The 17,755-nt window shown below is 43.1% G+C and overlaps 2 protein-coding genes across 7 annotated transcripts in view; both read right to left on the bottom strand.

Annotated features, from left to right (window-relative positions):
• Nucleotides 1-3,194, bottom strand: part of gfod1 (glucose-fructose oxidoreductase domain containing 1) — a 38,794-nt gene extending 35,600 nt beyond the window's left edge. The window contains exon 1 of the mRNA XM_024392771.2: nucleotides 2,274-3,194. Within this exon, the coding sequence (XP_024248539.1) occupies nucleotides 2,274-2,526 (253 nt within the window). The 5' untranslated portion in view covers nucleotides 2,527-3,194. The remainder of the gene's footprint in view (nucleotides 1-2,273) is intronic.
• Nucleotides 3,195-9,644: 6,450 nt separating this feature from the next.
• The window catches only part of slc12a7b (solute carrier family 12 member 7b), a 72,871-nt gene continuing 64,760 nt past the window's right edge, over nucleotides 9,645-17,755 (bottom strand). For 4 of the 6 annotated variants that reach the window (XM_024392764.2, XM_024392768.2, XM_024392766.2 and 1 more), the window contains 4 exons: nucleotides 16,695-16,867; nucleotides 16,083-16,097; nucleotides 14,614-14,747; nucleotides 9,645-12,947 (listed from right to left, as the gene is read on the bottom strand). In XM_024392764.2, coding sequence (XP_024248532.1) covers nucleotides 12,856-12,947; nucleotides 14,614-14,747; nucleotides 16,083-16,097; nucleotides 16,695-16,867 — 414 coding nt within the window. In that variant the 3' untranslated portion in view covers nucleotides 9,645-12,855. The remainder of the gene's footprint in view (nucleotides 12,948-14,613; nucleotides 14,748-16,082; nucleotides 16,098-16,694; nucleotides 16,868-17,755) is intronic. The other 2 variants (XM_024392765.2, XM_024392769.2) reach the window with 1 other exon arrangement.

Raw genomic sequence — 17,755 nt, forward strand, 5'->3', positions numbered from 1 at the left:
TCCTCTGACACATTGGTGCCACTGGCTTCCGGGTTAAGTGGGCATTGTGTCAAGAAGCAGTGCGGCTTGGTTGGGTTGTGTTTCGGAGGACGCACGGCTCTCGACTTCGCCTCTCCCGAGTCCGTACGGGAGTTGCAGCAATGAGACAAGAATGTAACTACCAATTGAATACCACGAAATATAATAATAAAAATTGAAAAGAAAAAAAAAGTTTGTGGAAATTTTAAAAAAACTTTAGAAGTCTTTTTAAATCTTGAATACACTACAATATTGCATTTCCTACTATGTAAGAAAACTCTTACCAACAAAAGAGTGATCAAATTAAGATCCTACATCATGTAACTATATTCAGCCTCTACTTATGTAACAAGGCCACAGCTCCAAGAACCGCAGAAAGTAGGCTTATTAAGAGGGTTTTATTTATTAAGGTTATCATTCTCTGTGATGTTGCCTGAGTGATGCGTTTTGCCCTCTGCTGGCTCGGCCAGCGTGGGGTTGTCTCGTCCCATGGTTATTTCCTATTTCATCATCGTCACTGGACACCTGCATGTGTCAGTCTGTCCATCTGATTTATCCATTATCACATGGTCTAGACTAGAGGCAAATAGTCCAATAGTGTGCAACTGCAGCCTGCAATTCGGAGCATTCCTGCCTGTGGGCATCTACAGGAACACCCCCACCTCGAGTATCCCATTGGTTCCTGCATGAACACCCCCCCTCCCCAGCCTGCCCTCACCGTCTTTAACAGAACTGCAGGAAAACAGTGCCCGACAGGCAGTGGCAAAGGACACGGTCTACTGGTTACCCCCGCCTCTTGCTAGTAAAGCAGGCAGGAGTCTGGAGCAACACCGTGTGCTAACTAGCTAGTTCTCGCCCCCGCCTCCCGCCTGCTGTGTACCATAGAAAACCGTAACCGACAGGCTGGGACGAAGGACACGGTATACCAGTGTCGCCCCCACTTACAGCTAGCTACTCCGGTACAGAGCAGGCGGGAGGCGGGGGCGACACTGTGTGCTAGCGACATTGTGTGCTAGCCTTCCCCGCCTCCCGTGTACTGGAGTCCTCCTTAGGACTAGCTGGTTAAGCTAGCGCAATGTCCTTCGCTCCCGCCTGCCCGAACACCTGCCCTCGCCGTTGTTAACGGAACTGCAGGAAAACAGTGCACGAAAGGCAGATTTGGCAGCTGCCAGGAGAACGTTACCTGCTCCAATGTATAGTGCCAACGGTAACGTTTGGTGGAGGAGGGAACATGTTCTGGGGCTATTTTTCGTGGTTCGGGCTAGGCCCCTTAGTTTCAGTGAAGGGAAATCTTAATGCTACAGCATACAACATTCTAGACAATACTGTGCTTCCAACTTTGTGGCAACAGTTTGGGGAAGGCCCTTTTCAGCATGACAATGCCCCCATGCACAAAGCGAGGTTCATACAGAAATGGTTTGTTGAGATCGGTGTGGAAGAACTTGACTGGCCTGCACAGAGCCCTGACCTCAACCCCTTCGAACACCTTTGGAATGAATTGGAAGGCAGACTGCGAGCCAGGCCGAATCACCTAAGATCAATGCCCAACCTCCCTAACGCTCGTCGGTAAATGGAAGCAAGTCCCGCAGCAATGTTTCAACATCTAGTGGAAAGACTTACCTGAAAAGTGGATGCTGTTTTAGCAGCAAAGGGGGGACCAACTCCATATTAATACCCATGATTTTGGAATGAGATGTTTGACAAGCAGGTGTCCACATACTTTTAGTCATGTAGTGTAGAATAGAGGGGTTCCTGCATATGCAGGAATTCCCACATGCAGGAACACCCCAAATTGCAGCTGCAGTTGCACCCTTCTCAAATAGTCAGCCAGTCATTTCTGTCATAATTATGGAATAACTGTAGACTCATTTGCAAAAGTTCCTGCCTTACCAAATGTCAACTGGTTCATATTGAAGAAGACGTAATTAAGATAGCAGGGACATTGTGTCCCGAACCCTGGCCTATTAGTAAGGGATTTTAAAGTGATTATACAGAAGTATAGGCTGCTCATTTTCATTCATTTGGATTGCAGCTGATTGGGAGAGACTGCCACAGCTGTCGGCCACATCAGATACACTTCTCCGCAAATAGCCTACCTTACTCTACCTTACTCTACGTATGTTCATTGAAAATAATACATAGCAATGTTGAAATAAGCTGTATAACTGTCCTTGTGAAATCAATGGGGAATAAGTCAAACGACATATATAGGCTATCACACCAAGGAAGCTCATGTCACAGCATCCCCGACTCACCTAATGTTTTGACAGCAATCTGTCGCGTCAAAGGTGGAGGCAGGTTAATGCACACCAAATCCACATCCTGATGCAGCAAAACGTCGTCGATTCTATTGGTATAAAACGGTACATTCATTTCCTTGGCCAACTCCTCTGCTTCCTCCTGAGTCCGTCCCCATAGAGCCTTGACGGCGAATCCTTCGTTCTTCAGAAGAGGGATAATCACACGCGCGGTCAAGCTGGTGCCAAACACGCCGACCCCGGGAAGCATGGCTCGAGTGCCCGGTCTTCCCGACCAGCTTCACAGCATAGCAACGCGGCAGACGCGGGGAGAAACGCAATTGTTAACATCAGATTGGCCATCCACCCGCTCAAATCGACCTGGCACCTCGCATTTTAGCATCCGTTTTGATCGATTTGTAATAGATATGGTCGTATCCGCAGTTTCACAACAATTATACCTAAATCCGCGTATTCTAGATACACAAATTAAAATGCACCATTCTGAATGAACCGCGTCCGGCTACGAATGAAGGGCATGTCACTTTCGCCTTTCCTGCAACGCCCTCTGTACAGATATAGAAAAAAGAAAATAAATCCGAATTTCCTGAACGTTGTAGAGGTGTGAAAAAGCATTCCAGTCGCCTTCAATAGGCCTGGGAGGATGCCTGTATTTAAATGCATGCAACGCCGATGATCCAGCGGTATTATGCAGCTTTTAATAACGTTGCAACCCAGTTCTGCAATGACTGTGCTGGATACGTCAGGCTCCAGAGAGTGATCCCCTCCCAGTTTTAACCCTCTCGCTCCTGGTATGAAGTGGTTCGAATTTGACGCCCATCATAGTCGCAGCAGGTGCAATAATGGAGTATAGTTTATTAAAGACCAAGGCCTGGTCTCCAAAAAGCATTTTACGGCTAAGATCATCGTTAGAACCTTAGTAGGAGTATCGTTAAATCTCAGAGCTGTTAACCAAAACCATCGTTATAACGTTGCACTTGAAGATGCTCGTAATCTAACACCTGCCTTAGACCACTCGTAGAACAGCTAAATGCGTCGTGTTTTATTTTGCGACTTTGTAAACTGTCTGTAATTTGTCTCTAATTATGTTTCAAAATCTTCACAAATTAATAAAAAATGGAAAGCTGAAATGTCTTGAGTCAATAAGTAGTGAACCCTTTTGTTATGGAAAGCAAACATAAGTTCAGGAGTAAAAATTTGTTTAACAAGCCTTTGAGCATGGTAAAGTTATTATTTACATACACTCAGTCACTACAAAGATACAGACATCCTTCCTAACTCAGTTGCCGGAGAGGAAGGACACCACTCGGGGATTTCACCATGAGGCCAACGGTGACATTAAAACATTTACAGAGTTTAATGGCTGTGATAGGAGAAGACTGAGGACGGATCAACAGTGTAGTTACTCCACAATACTAACATAATTGACAGAGTGAAAAGAAAGAAGCCAGTATGGCAAAAATATGCATCCTGTTTCCAACAAAGCACTAAAGTCAAGGGGTGTGAATCCTTTCTGAAGCCACTGTACTGAATTTCTCTAGAAGAATGATCCGTTGTTAGTATTGCGAAATAATGATATGGTAAGATTTTAATTATAAAAGCTGATCCGAGCAGCAATGCCTTTCTTTCGATCCTATCAGTATCGACACATGCTCCAGCGGCGCACGAAGCAACTGTTCTCGATGTGTGGTGTTTTGGGAAACAAATGTTACGTCTTTGACTGTTGTAGGAAATATGCATTGTTAAAACAAGCATAAGCCTAACATGCTAACCAGACCGCCCGCGTTGTGTGCACAAGAGTTGTAAAATAAATGTACACATACGTGTTTGAAAGGGAATGCTGCTCTCGGATCAGCCTTCTCCATTAAATTATTTCCTTAACATTATAATTGTTTCACAATACTGGCAATGGATCAGCTCCTAGAGAGCTGCAAATATCGAGGCACTAGACCACCGATTTGGCATGTCATTGCACACGTTAGGCTACACATCATGAAATATATTGAGACAAATTACAGACAGTAGCCTTTGAGTAGCAAAATAGAACTCGATTGAACATAAAATATATTTCAATATGATTGAAATAGGCCTATAGCCTACTGTTTATATTTGAATGCAGTCATCTCAGTCTTGCTTGTTTGTAACAATTGCAAAGACATTGGCAACTTTGCATTTGTAGTCGACTTTGTTGTGAAGTCATTGGATGTCACAGAGAGACTGATAAACCATGTGACACTGCAATGCTGGATAATACTACAGGCTTAAGCAAAAGAAAAAGAGAAATCTTAGAACCTCATTGGCAGTTGGCATATCTTATCATATGACGGATGTGAGCTACTTTGAATTCTGCAGCAGAGCACAATGCCCTGGGTGCCAGCGAGGATTGGAATTTTATCAGGATTGAGTTCGCTGTACGCTGTCTTGCTCCTCGGCATGGCCCGGATTCTATCAGTTCGCTTTATTTTACTGCTACTCACTCTGAAATGATAATATGGAGGTACTCTACATGACCAAAAGTATGTGGACACCTGCTCGTTGAACATCTCATTCCAAAATAATGGGCATTAATATGGAGTTGGTCCCCCCTTTGCTGCTAAAACAGCATCCACACTTCTGGGAGGCTTTCCACTAGATGTTGGAACATTGCTGCCGGGTCGGGCACGGATGTTGGGCGATTAGGCCTGGCTCGCAGTCGGCCTTTCAATTCATCCCAAAGGTGTTCAATGGGGTTGAGGTCAGGGCTCTGTGCAGGCCAGTCAAGTTGTTCCACACCGATCTCAACAAAATATTTCTGTATGAACCTCGCTTTGTGCACAGGGGCATTGTCATGCTGAAACAGGAAAGGGCCTTCCCCAAACTGTTGCCAGAAAGTTGGAAGCACAGAATCTTCTAGAATGTCGTTGTATGCTGTAGCATTATGCTACATGTATGCTGTAGCATTAAGATTTCCCTTCACTGGAACTAAGTGGCCTAGCCCAAACCATGAAAAACAGCCGCAGACCATCATTCCTCCTCCACCAAACTTTAGAGTTGGCACTATGCATTTGGGCAGGTGACGTTCTCCTGGCACCTGCCAAACCCAGATTTGTCCATCAGACTGCCAGATGGTGAAGCGTGATTCATCACTCCAGAGAATGCCTTTCCACTGCTCCAGAGACCAATGGCAGTGAGCTTTGCACCACTCCAGCTGACGCTTGGCATTGCGCATGGTCATCTTAGGCTTGTGTGCGGCTGCTCGGCCATGGAAACCCATTTCATGAAGCTCCAGACGGACAGTTCTTGTGCTGACGTTGCTCCTCGAGGCAGTTTGGAACTCGGTAATAAGTGTTGCTTGTGTGGCCTACCACTTCATGGCTGAGCCATTGTTGCTACTAAGTATACAGATTAGTTCAGCCTTCAGCACCACATCTTCCATTTATTTTGTAACCACTGTGAACTTGCTGACATAATCCACAGTGTCTATATCAGTTTGTCTTTGGCAGAGTGTGCCATTGATTCTGTAAACAACAGAGCAAACTGAGGTGGAAAACAGTGGCAGTACTTTGCCCAGCTTGTGCTGACGATTCATATACTGTAAAAGAGGTTAAAGGTCATTCAATGCCAAAGTTCAAGGTTCTGGTACTTTCCTTGCCCAGTGTAGTGAGAATTTGAAAAGATGCCTCTAACCACAGATCTAGGATCAGATTACCCTAACCCCAATCCAAACCTTAATCTTATGGGGAAAGGAGAATACCTGACATTAGCCAAGCGTTAAGGGCAACTCAACCGGGGAGTGAGGGGTGCAGGGCTTGAAGCAGTCACAGTGCAGGCTAGCAGGATGGCAAAGAGAATCCATCTGGTGACGGTCCATATAAACCTGTAGGTATAGGAAGACAGACTAGTAAAGGGCATCATTTACAAGTTACAACCACAGGCTTGTTTTAACCCACCTACAATAACAGAGACCAAAGCAGTCCACGTAGGCTACGTGCATCTTCACACTCATCCTGACTACCCATTCTCATGTCTGAGCAAGAGGGCCAGCCCAGCAGGGTCATGTCAAGGTGAGTCATCTGTGTGTGTGGTATGACACAGTGTCACAAACAGACTGAATAACACTGCAACACACTTTGTCTTTGTGTCTCTCTCTCATTGTGTGAGATGCTCGTGCCGTTGATTTGCTGCAGACAGACGGCGGTCATGTCCAGCTGTGGGTCATTTGACTGGGGTGTCTGGTCGGTCTGGCTGGCTAGGAGGAGTGACCAGTACCATGTGCCTTGGCTCTGGTTAGGACCTGTTGGTGATAGAAGCCCAGAGTTAGGAGTATGGAGTCCTGAATGTACTCTCAAAATATTTTCTCTGTCCATCAGCATGAGAATATAGTGTCAGCGCACACACACAATCACAAAAAATATATAATGACAGGAGATGGTTACTGTGTCACCCGGGTATCCAGTAACCTCGGTCTCATTCAGGATTTAGCAGGCTCCTAGTGGACAGTTTTTCAACACCAATGGCTTGTCATGATTGTACTATAACGAACAATTCCTCTGACTATACAATGGCGTGTTTTACAGACAATGCACTAACCCACAATATATTAATGTATCATTCACATCGTGAATGACAGGGACAAAACGACATGTCCACTGAAACTATCCAAAGCATTCTCTTCCCTTTTTGTCCTCCTGTTAAGCAACTTGGGGTTCATCACAGGGGCATTTAATGCAAAGACGAATGAAACTACAATTCAGCAGTATCTATCAGAGGTGACGAAGGTCGCAAAAGGTTACACAAATGGCACTACTTAACCACTACATCTTAAACAAGATAACAGTGATTTCTGGAGGTTATAGAAGTCTTGATGACCCCTTTTGGATACAGAAAAAGGTTTGATCTAACAACACATACCCAAACTCTGTCAAAACTCAGACATCTGATCAACTCTGATTCATGCAGTGGGACACGTTTTTGCTCTCTCGCAAAATAAGCATGCAAAAGATGTGGCTTATCTATGTGGCTTTTCAGACTACATAGATGTATAAAGGGCTGGCTGCCCCCTGGTGGAGAGATTCTACAGTGTTCTGAGTCCATGTGACAGACGCAATATCCTGGGTCACGTTCAGGACAGGATGGTGCAATGTACTGAAAGTTGTCCAACGGTTAGAAATGCCATCAACAGAGCCGCCATGATTCCTTACTCTCCATGTCAGAGTAGCATACTGTGCATTCGGAAAGTATTCAGACCCCTTGACTTTGTCCCATTTTTATTTTTTACATTACAGCCTTATTCTAAAATGTATTAAATAGCTTTTTTTCCCTCATCAATTTACACACAATACCACATAATGACAAAGCAAAAACAGTGTTTTTGACATTTTAGCAAATGTATTACAAATTAAAAACTAAAATATCATATTTACATAAGTATTCAGACTCTTTACTCAGTACTTTGTTGAAGCACCTTTTGGTTCAGGTCCGGGCTCTGTCTGGGCCACTTGAGGACATTCAGAGACTTGTCCCGAAGCCACTCCTGCGTTGTCCTGGCTCTGTGCTTAAGGTTGTTGTCCTGTTGGAAGGTCACCCCAGTCTGAGGTCCAAAGTGTAACGGATGTGAAACGGCTAGCTAGTTAGCAGTGGTGCGCGCTAAATAGCATTTCAATCGGTGACGTCACTTGCTCTGAGACCTTGAAGTAGTGGTTCCTCTTGCTCTGCAAGGTCCGCGACTTTTGTGCAGCGATGGGTAACGATGCTTCGAGGGTGACTGTTGTTGATGTGTGCAGAGGGTCCCTGGTTCACGCCCGGGTATGGGCGAGGGGACGGTCTAAAGTTATACTGTTACATAAGCGCTCTGCAGCAGATTTTAATCAAGGATCTCTCTGTACTTTGCTCCATTCACTTTTGCCTTGATCCTGACTAGTCTCCCAGTCCCTGCCTCTGAAAAACATCCCCACAGCATGATGCTACCACCACCATGCTTCACCGTAGGGAGGGTGCCAGGTTTCCTCCAGACATGACACTTGGCATCCAGGCCAAAGATTTCAATCTCATTTTCATGCCTTTTACTGAGGAGTGGCTTCCGTCTGGCCACTCTACCATAAAGGCCTGATTGGTGGAGTACTGCAGAGATGGCTGTCCTTCTAGAAGGTTCTCCCATCTCTAAAGAGGAACTACAGTGACCAAGTTCCTTCTCCCCCGATGGCCGATGGCTCACGTTGGCCGGGCGGCCAGCTCTAGGGGAGAGTCTTGGTGGTTCCAAACTTCTTCCATTTAAGAATGATGGAGGCCACTGTATTCTTGGGGACCTTCAATGCTGAAGAAATGTTTTGGTACCCTTCCCCATATCTGTGCTTCAACACAATCCTTTCTCTGAGATCTACGGACAATTCTTTCAACCGCACGGCATGGTTTTTGCTCTGACATGCACTGTCAGATATGGGACTTTATATAGATAGGTATGTGCCTTTCCAAATAATGTCCAATTGAATTTACCACAGATGGACCCCAATCCAAGTTGTAGAAACATCAAGGATGATCAATGGAAACAGGATGCACCTGAGCTCAATTTCGAGTCTCATAGCAAAGGGTCTGAATACTTACGTACATAAGTTATTTTGTATTTGTAATACATTTGCAAATGTATTTTTAAAAACAACTGTTTTCACTTTGTCATTATGAGGTATTGTGTGTAGATTGCTGAGAAAAAAAAACTATATTTAATCCATTTTAGAATAAGGCTGTAACTTAACAAAATGTAGAAAAAGTCAAGGGGTCTGAATACTTCTCGAATGCACCATGTCCATTCTACACAATATACTTATCTCAACACACTACTTGGATTAGGAGATATTACAATGTTAAAATAAATACTTTAATATAGTGAAAAACAACAAATGACAGGAGTTTGTACAGACATATTTCAGCACTTTTATTTCTTCATTACTCAGAGGCACAGATATAATTTAAAGGGCTACCCTTCGCTACGCATGCACCCAAAAGTAACTCCTACTAGAGTACAATATGTGAGGTGTGCACTCACACACACGCACACACACACACACACACACACACACACACACACACACACACACACACACGCTGGTTCTCCCTCAGAATGGAGGCTCACTCCCCAATCGCTAGTAATCGCTTCATATAAAAGATTGTAACTATGTACAGAGAAAAGAAAAAGCGATTCGACAGGTTGCTTCTCCTTCGATGAAGCCTCCATGGCCCCCTTGAGGTAGATTACATTCTCTCGTCACTTCAACCAGGTAAATGGAACATATACTGCTTGCTATATTGTCACCCAGAAGCCTTAGTTTTGTGTCCTCTAAAAAAGGTTTGAAGTCATCTCTTTTGCTGCTATTCAGCTCAAGTAAGCAAGCTGTGCTGTTTTTAGTTCAACTTTATTTCTTACACTATTAACAATGTGACGTTTCATATCACAGACTCAAAGATTGTATCTTTGGTGGCTAAAAACCTAAAATAAAAATACATTTTCAATTAACTTAAAATCAGTAACATAACCCATCCTCCAACTGGCTCCTCAAAAATCCTTTCGGTGAAATCTCTGCCAAAGTCTGTGTTTCCAATGTGTTTGAGAAAAACAAACAAAACAGATCTGCAAACAACTTGGAAAAAAGCCCTCCCCCACCCCCCCATCCATCCCACACCTCCATAAAATCGAAATACTCCAGTCCTGAAAAGTAACACTTAAAGAGTGTTATCAGAAAATCAAGTATAACATAACAGTTAAGTGCAAACAGACACTATGACTACAAGTTACACAGGTGTATGTCGGAAAAACAAAAACACACCGGAAACATAAAAACATTGTCTGATGGTCGACGCTACAACAAAAGACAGGTTGTTTTCATGACATACTGTAGAAAAATACAATGTTCTGGTTATAAAATACTGCACAGCTACCAAAAGGTTTCAAAATAAACTGTGGATGTAAATACAGAAGAGTTTGATGAGTGATTCCTTCCTTTCTTTGCCCCAATAGTTTCTTATATCTGGTGACTTCCTACTTCCTATAAAACTGGGCTTCACATGCCCTGGAAATCACAGATGCCATTCCTTCCACTGTTGATATGTAGCCTAAAAGGAACTCATTTTGTAACCACAAACTCAGTGTTGCTCATCAAAATGGTCTGTTAGGTAAGAATTTGAGTTCAAATGTGTTGACCTCTGTGCGTCTCCAAATCAAAAGCATTAACTGGTTATAATAACGTATATTGTATTTACAATTTGAAAGTGATCTTGCTTTTTCCACCCCACCCTACAAGCACGGGCGACAGTTGGCGCATGTACTGTGGCTGACATTGACAAGCATACACTTTCAGCCTTAGTCTTTTTGGCACTTTTCTTCCTATACAAAGTCAAAATGATTCATCATGGTCAGTTGAAAACATGAAACCTAGAGAATATGCACATACAATTAAAACACAAATAACATAAGAACAAATCCTGACATTGAACAGTATGATCAACTGATACCTACAGACCACACCTATATGATTGACCTATGAGGCCGCATGTTTTCACAAACTCTACTCACCTACCCACTCTGCATGGTGCTCATCAGAGAGAGAAAACATCGATGGTTCGGAGCACAACATGGGACATAGCTATTTCATAATGAGACTTTTCTATTCCAGTACAGAATCTTGGTTTGGTTTCATGTGATAGACGTGATACTCACAAATCACAGCCATTTGAATGTGGTGGCATCACTGTATTACAACATCCCAGCCTAAATACTTCTATTATCAGAGCCAAACAATGCAATGCAATCTACCGTATCAGTGCAGTACTGTACATCGAAGACTGTGCAAAATGCTGAGTGTCGATGTCTCTAACGACACCGTGCTGAAAATGAGCCTACAGTACCCGAACAGTCAACAGTGGCTAGGCCATCAGAGGATGACTCCAACAAGCACATTTCCTTCTGTTTTAGCTGTCAAGCAACACAATGACCGATTTGAGGGTCACAAAGAAGTGGACAAATTCTTGAGTTGATGATTAATTCAGATTCAGTGTTAGTGTCAAACCATCTCGTGATTTTCCTATATGTTGATGTATATATCGAATGGGCTCTGGTAGGTGAAATACCTTGATGACCCCAGTTGTCCTAGATTTGTGAAGCTGTGGAACGGTACGTGAATTTAAAGCAGCACTCCTGTACCTGAAAATAGGCTCTTTACAAAAAACTACTTTCATTCCCTGCACCCTTGCATACAATTTCCAATAATCCCAACATAAATAAATATGCTTTATGCTGTGTATTGGGTGTAACACAGTTAACATAGGCTAAATACTAGGATATATACTACGGCTATTTCTTAAAGCAATGGCTGAAGTCGGGGACTTTGACCAATGTTACAGAGCCAATAAAACAGGGTCAATTAAGGAGACCCCACCAGGCAAGGTGGACCACCTTCTGTGTCTCAGGCCTGTCTGTAATTCACCACATCAACAGCATCTATTGCACATTAAAATCCTTGGGCCTATCCTTGCCAAAGCTCCCCACCCCGTACACAGACCTCTTTCAGATGTTGTGCTGCACTCAACAACAAGACGACAATTAACAACAAATTAAATACATGAATAAACCTAGTTCCCCCTAGTCCTAGTATGGATTAACAAGGTGGATCCGCTTCTGCGTTAGAACCCCTAACTTCCTCAATTAGAATTGAGGTTGACTGAACTCCGCTGTGAGTAGCTTCAGGGGTATATGAGGATACCAGTAGGGCAGAACACCTTCAAAATATGACCCCACCTTTAATAACCAAGGGACAATGGAGCTTTGGAAAGCCATAGCAACATCCTGATCTGTGGAACAGAATAAATGTATGCTTTTTTTGGACTTGCTGCCTCCTTCCGTTCTAACAGAGCTCCGCTGTGGGCTAGGATACTGGAAAGAGTCACAGAAGCATATTATTCTAGATAACAACATTCCTATTGAGTTTTTAGATAATAGGTGAGAGCAGGAACCGTATTCATCTCTTTCAGGATTCAAAGTCGATTTGGTTCTGAGCTAAGGGAGATCTTAAAAAGGCAGCACATTGACTTTGTGCCTCCTCAATCTGAATCGTACTTGAAAGATGAGGACAAAGCCAAAACCAAAATGAGGGCAAAGATGGACAAACTAGAGAGACTATGGCTGTGTCCGAAATGATATAGGGCCAAAGGGTCAAAAATAGTCCACTATATAGGGACTCGGATGCCATTTCAGACACAGCCCATGTCCATATTAACCCTGTGGTCCTCTGCTGATCATAATACACAATGACCATGAACAGACATGAATACTGAACATAGAGAGGGAGTGAAGGGGGGAAAAAGGAAGAACATCCATACAATAAACACGTGTCAGATTAAAATGTTAGTGTCAGAATGCTCTATCCTCCAGTCGGTCCATGTGATAGATAGGCCCCAGGATACATGTGTTCTTTCCACGAATCAGGCTGATGCTATGACATCACACTGCCCTGATTGGTCATTCCTTCCGAGGCTAAAAAGCCCTCTGTCCAGTAACATGCCCCCCCCCTCTGACAATCCCCCAGTAACCCCAAGGTTTTGTGGCCGCAAGCGTTTAAGAGTAGATAGTGATGACCTCGCGTCCGCCCCCACGGACCAGGAGGACCCGGTTGAGACCCTCCAGCAGAACCTCCAGGAACTCCATGTCTGAGACGCCAAGGGTCAAAGAGGAAACAAGTCACATCACATGACAGGGGTTTATGCAGGTCCCGTGACAAGGGGAGTACATTAGCTCTGAAGCTATTAGTTCTAGTACGCTTTAAAGATACACTACATGACTAAAAGTATGTGGGACTCCTGATCGTTGAACATCACATTACAAAATCATGGGTATTAATATGGAGTTGGTCCTCCCCTTTGCTGCTATAACAGCCTGCACTCTTCTGGGAAGGCTTTCCACTAGATGTTGGAACTGCTGCAGGGACTTTCTTCAGCAGTGAGTGTTGTAACCGAGGACAGATGATTTTTACGTGCTGCGCGCACTCGACAGTTCTGTTCTGTGAGCTTGTGTGGCCTACCATAACAGCACATACAGTTGACCGGGGCAGCTCTAGCAGGCCAGAAATTTGACGGACTGACTTGTTGGAAAGGTGGCATCCTATGATAGTGCCACGTTGAATGTCTGTCAGCCAATGTTCCCTCTAAGAGAGAAGCACAGGATTGAATTTCACCAACCACTTGATCTCCAAGGCATTCCTAGTCGATTGCCAAACATTTCTGTAAAAAACCCAACAATAAAGCTTTGTGGTCCTATTTTTTTGATATGGTGTCATATAGCCAACCTCAAATTTTGAAATGTCCCGAACATCAATGCACTGGCAGGGCAATTCAAGAAAAGCCTGTATGTGGTGATAATGTATTGGGCCTATAGCTTACAGCACAAACCTCATTGCTACAGTACTGTTTTTAATTGGTTAATGTTGCATAGGCTTACGTTTTTTAAGTCATGTTAAAATATAAATCTGAACAGATCTCGGCTTGCATTTTGACTCAAAGTGATCTTCTTGACTCAGAAAAGGTTGGTGACCATTGTTCTATAGTTTTCCCTGTTAACACTATTAACGTTTCCCTTTACCGTGGGAATTGTGATTGAATCAACACAATATTAACCACTTTCAATACAACATACCGAAACAAAACGAACTACGCAAGAGATTTTGTTGTAGGCAGAACGCATCGGAGTAGGATTCTATTTCATTGACAGGCACTACTCAACCCGTACTCTACACAGACCTGTGTGGCATATACACAATCAGAGCTCCTGTAGGCCTGTATGCAAATAGACCATTGCCATATATGGATCTGTGCCATACACTTGAACTGGACTGTGTTTACAGCATGAGCGATTGTGAGTAGATGCACTTGTTTTGAGATCAAAGCGAGAGCTACATGTAGTCACGTGCACATTTTGTTATTGTCCTTTGCTAGTTAGTAAGTTACTAGCCCAGTTATAGATAATTTGTAGTTGCACAGAATTTTCACACATTCAAGTTTGCACTCAGCAGACCTGAAATTTGCTCAGTGCGGAAAAATGTTTGAGAGAACACTGCTGTCAGCAACGGGTGTGGCTGAAATAGCCAAATCCACTAATTTGAAGGGGTGTCCACATACCTTTGTATATAGAGTGTACAATCAACAACGTAACTATTAACTAAACAACCTTTGTAAAGAGATCATCCTCGACCTCCTCAGACCGCTGATGAAGATGCCATTCAAGTTAACTTGGGATAAACATATTCAACTAAGCAACGCACAATTCAAAACACATGCATAGTCAAATTTGAATAAACAGACATTTTGCTGTAAAGGATACAGTTCTCGTCGCCCCCTCTGTTTTTGGGCGGTCCCGGCATGTTGAGCAGGACCAGGTGGGCTCCCTGTGACTTGTTGACCACCACCTCGTTCAGCTTGACCGCAGTGTGCATCCGGCGCACGTTGGACTGGTTCCTATACCACACAAGGGTGACAGTGAAGAAGAGCAGGCTCAACCCAACACAACCCTGACCCTCTAACTTCTGTCCCTGACTTCTCCAATAATATTAATGGACTGGATTTACATAACACTTTTTCAGAAGCTCAAAGCTCTTTACATTGAATCCTAACTAGAAACATGGAAAGTAAAACTTACTAATCTGTCACTCTTCTCACGTAACACTCATTAGTCTAAGCATTCATTAATGATTGACGAAACACTTCCTGATCATGTTTTTTTAAATGAACAATTACAGTGCTATTGTCAGATTGGCAGCCTTTAGCACACAGATGAGAACATGAAGCAGGTCAGCTGGTGGTTATGATAGTGAAGCCCTGGGAGTTATGTCACTCTGAATTAAGGCTCAGGATGGGCAGTCAAAGCAGCGTCACACGTCAAACAGAGGCAGTGGCAGTAGAGAGGATAAACTATTGTAGACCTGGTATACTGACAAATACAGTGGGCAAGCCTGTGGGTATGAAATATTCCATTGTATAACTAAGCAATAAGGCCTGAGGTGGAGTGCCTGGATACAGCCTTTAGCAGTGATATATTGGCCATATACCACACAACCCCGAGGTGCCTTGTTGCTATTCTAAACCAGTTACCAACATAAAAAGAACAGTAAACAAGTAGTTTTGCATCATACCTGTGGTATATTGTCTGATATAGCCAATTAGCATCCAGGAGTCAAACTACCTGGTTCCTCGCACTGCGTTGTATACACAGTATTCCAATATTCAATTGACCAGTTCAATGTGATATTGGGTGTAATATTGATAGCCCTTCTTGAGTTAGAGTGCACAGCAACACCAAAAATGCAGAGCATGATATGCAAATGGTTTGAAGCAGAAATCGCCACATCACAAATACAACGAGGCACTTCCAAAAAAACATACGCTTTCCACCCAGTTGAGATTTAAGGACAATATCATGTTGATTGCAATGACCAATTGAAATTGATACCACTGATCACTGATATTCTTAATTCTTTGGTTCTATTCCTATACAGAACAGATGCATGGAAAATAAAGCAATATTGTTCACACGGCTAAGGTCTGTATGGAAAGCGCAATTTTGATTGCACATGCTACATAACATGACATGTGTACCCTCCCATCACACAGGTACGCACACACAAACAAACAAACACACTTGCATGCACACACACACACACACACACACACACACACACACATAGTCCCAGTGGCTGGGAGGTCAACAATATCGAGGAGACAGAAAAGGACTACTGTCCACAGACATTCACACACACAGCCTAAGGCACTATGGCAAAGAGAAATGTGACTTACAGACTCTCCCACTCTCTAGAAGGAGGAAAACGAGACAAAACAACAGAAACCGACTTAGATGTTTTACAGAAACCCCTTGCATGTCTACTGTTGCACATAACAACCACCCCACAGTTAAACACTTCCCTCAGTTTAAAGGGATGGTCAAAGTCAGATGTTTTCATTACTCAAAAGTAGTCAAGAAGTGCAAAAACATCAGACAAACTTTGATTTGGAAGTGAATTATCTATGAACTATTATTGTCTTTATAGTATCCAAATCATATTTGGGCTTGTTACAATTTTGGGCTATGTAATGTACTAGTGGTTATATCTGCCTTTTTGAGATGGTGGGTTCTGAGACACAAAGACATGATGATCATTAGTTCAGACAATGCATGTGGTCTGCGTGGTGGGGCCATGCACTGGATGTGTCCACACACACACACACAGTCAAACAGGTCAACATGGAACATGCCAACGCAGCCTGAACACACACCATGCAGGCCATGTAACCATTTCAAACCGGCAGGCTCTGGGACTCCTGCAGTGTGAGCAACTGTCCACTTGGCTCCTCCATTTTGGCTCTGGAAGGTTTAAGGATAAGAGGGTTCATACGTAGCACCTGACTTACGGTTTCATGTTGAAGATGTCGCGCACGCCCATGCTGGCCTCGGCACGATTGCGGTTGCGCTCGGTGAGGAACTTATCCTTGGTCCAGGTCATGTGGACCCGGTCAGGGCCAGCGTCGGCCTTGTCGTTAAGTGCGGCGTGAGACGCCGTGTTTCTGTCATGGATCAGCTGGGCCTGAAGGAGAGGGAGATGATGAGAGAGTGATAGAGAGAGCAAGAGAGAAGAAAAGAGAGAGAGAGAGAGAGAGACTACAGGCTAGAAACCATAGAGTTGCACAAACCAGGTAGGTTATTATAGTTGTGTTTTTATATTTGTTTTTATTTCTATTCATTTTTTCAATTTTTGGGAAAATTCTGTTTAGATTTACTCATTTTTACTTAGGTTAAGTACAAATATTTATATTTCTTTTTTTATATGATTTAGTTTTAGAGACAGAAAGCATGCAAGGGACGCTAGGGGCCATTGGTGTTGTATAGTTACTTGTGTGTTTTTTAGGATGTCACTTCTTGCAAATGAGGGGCAGTAATACTTAAGTTGATGGGTCAGGTCATTAGTTAGGTTTAAATTATAAAGTCAATCTCAATGTGACTTGGATTTTCAAATAACAGCACAGACTGGTTCAAATAGTATGGTGGAAGAAAACTCTCTCTCGCCCATGTTTACACCAATTTAATGCTTTTTAGTAGGACATGTAAACATAATCAAGCTAGCTATCTAGCCAATTCTTTCCCTTATAGCTGGCGAGAGCTAGTGATAGTGAGGCACAAGCTAGGCCTATTAGAAATATCGACATCTCCCGGCCACATTTACCATCCAGATTCAGTAGCTTGAAAACCCTCAAAAAGCATGAAAACCCTATTGAACACCACATTAGATTTTTGCCTAAAGTTGAAAATGAATTAATTAATGAACATAATTCATTATGTTTTTTATTTTATTTAGTTAGTTTTAGAGTTAAAGATAACAGTTTCAGTATAGTTGTAGTTTTTCCGAACAGGTTTTTAATGATTTTATTTCAGTTTACTGAATAGTTTTTTCCTAATTAGTTTTAGTTTCAGTTAC

The sequence above is a fragment of the Oncorhynchus tshawytscha genome, linkage group LG29 (assembly GCF_018296145.1).
Source record: "Oncorhynchus tshawytscha isolate Ot180627B linkage group LG29, Otsh_v2.0, whole genome shotgun sequence".
Taxonomy (NCBI): domain Eukaryota; kingdom Metazoa; phylum Chordata; class Actinopteri; order Salmoniformes; family Salmonidae; genus Oncorhynchus; species Oncorhynchus tshawytscha.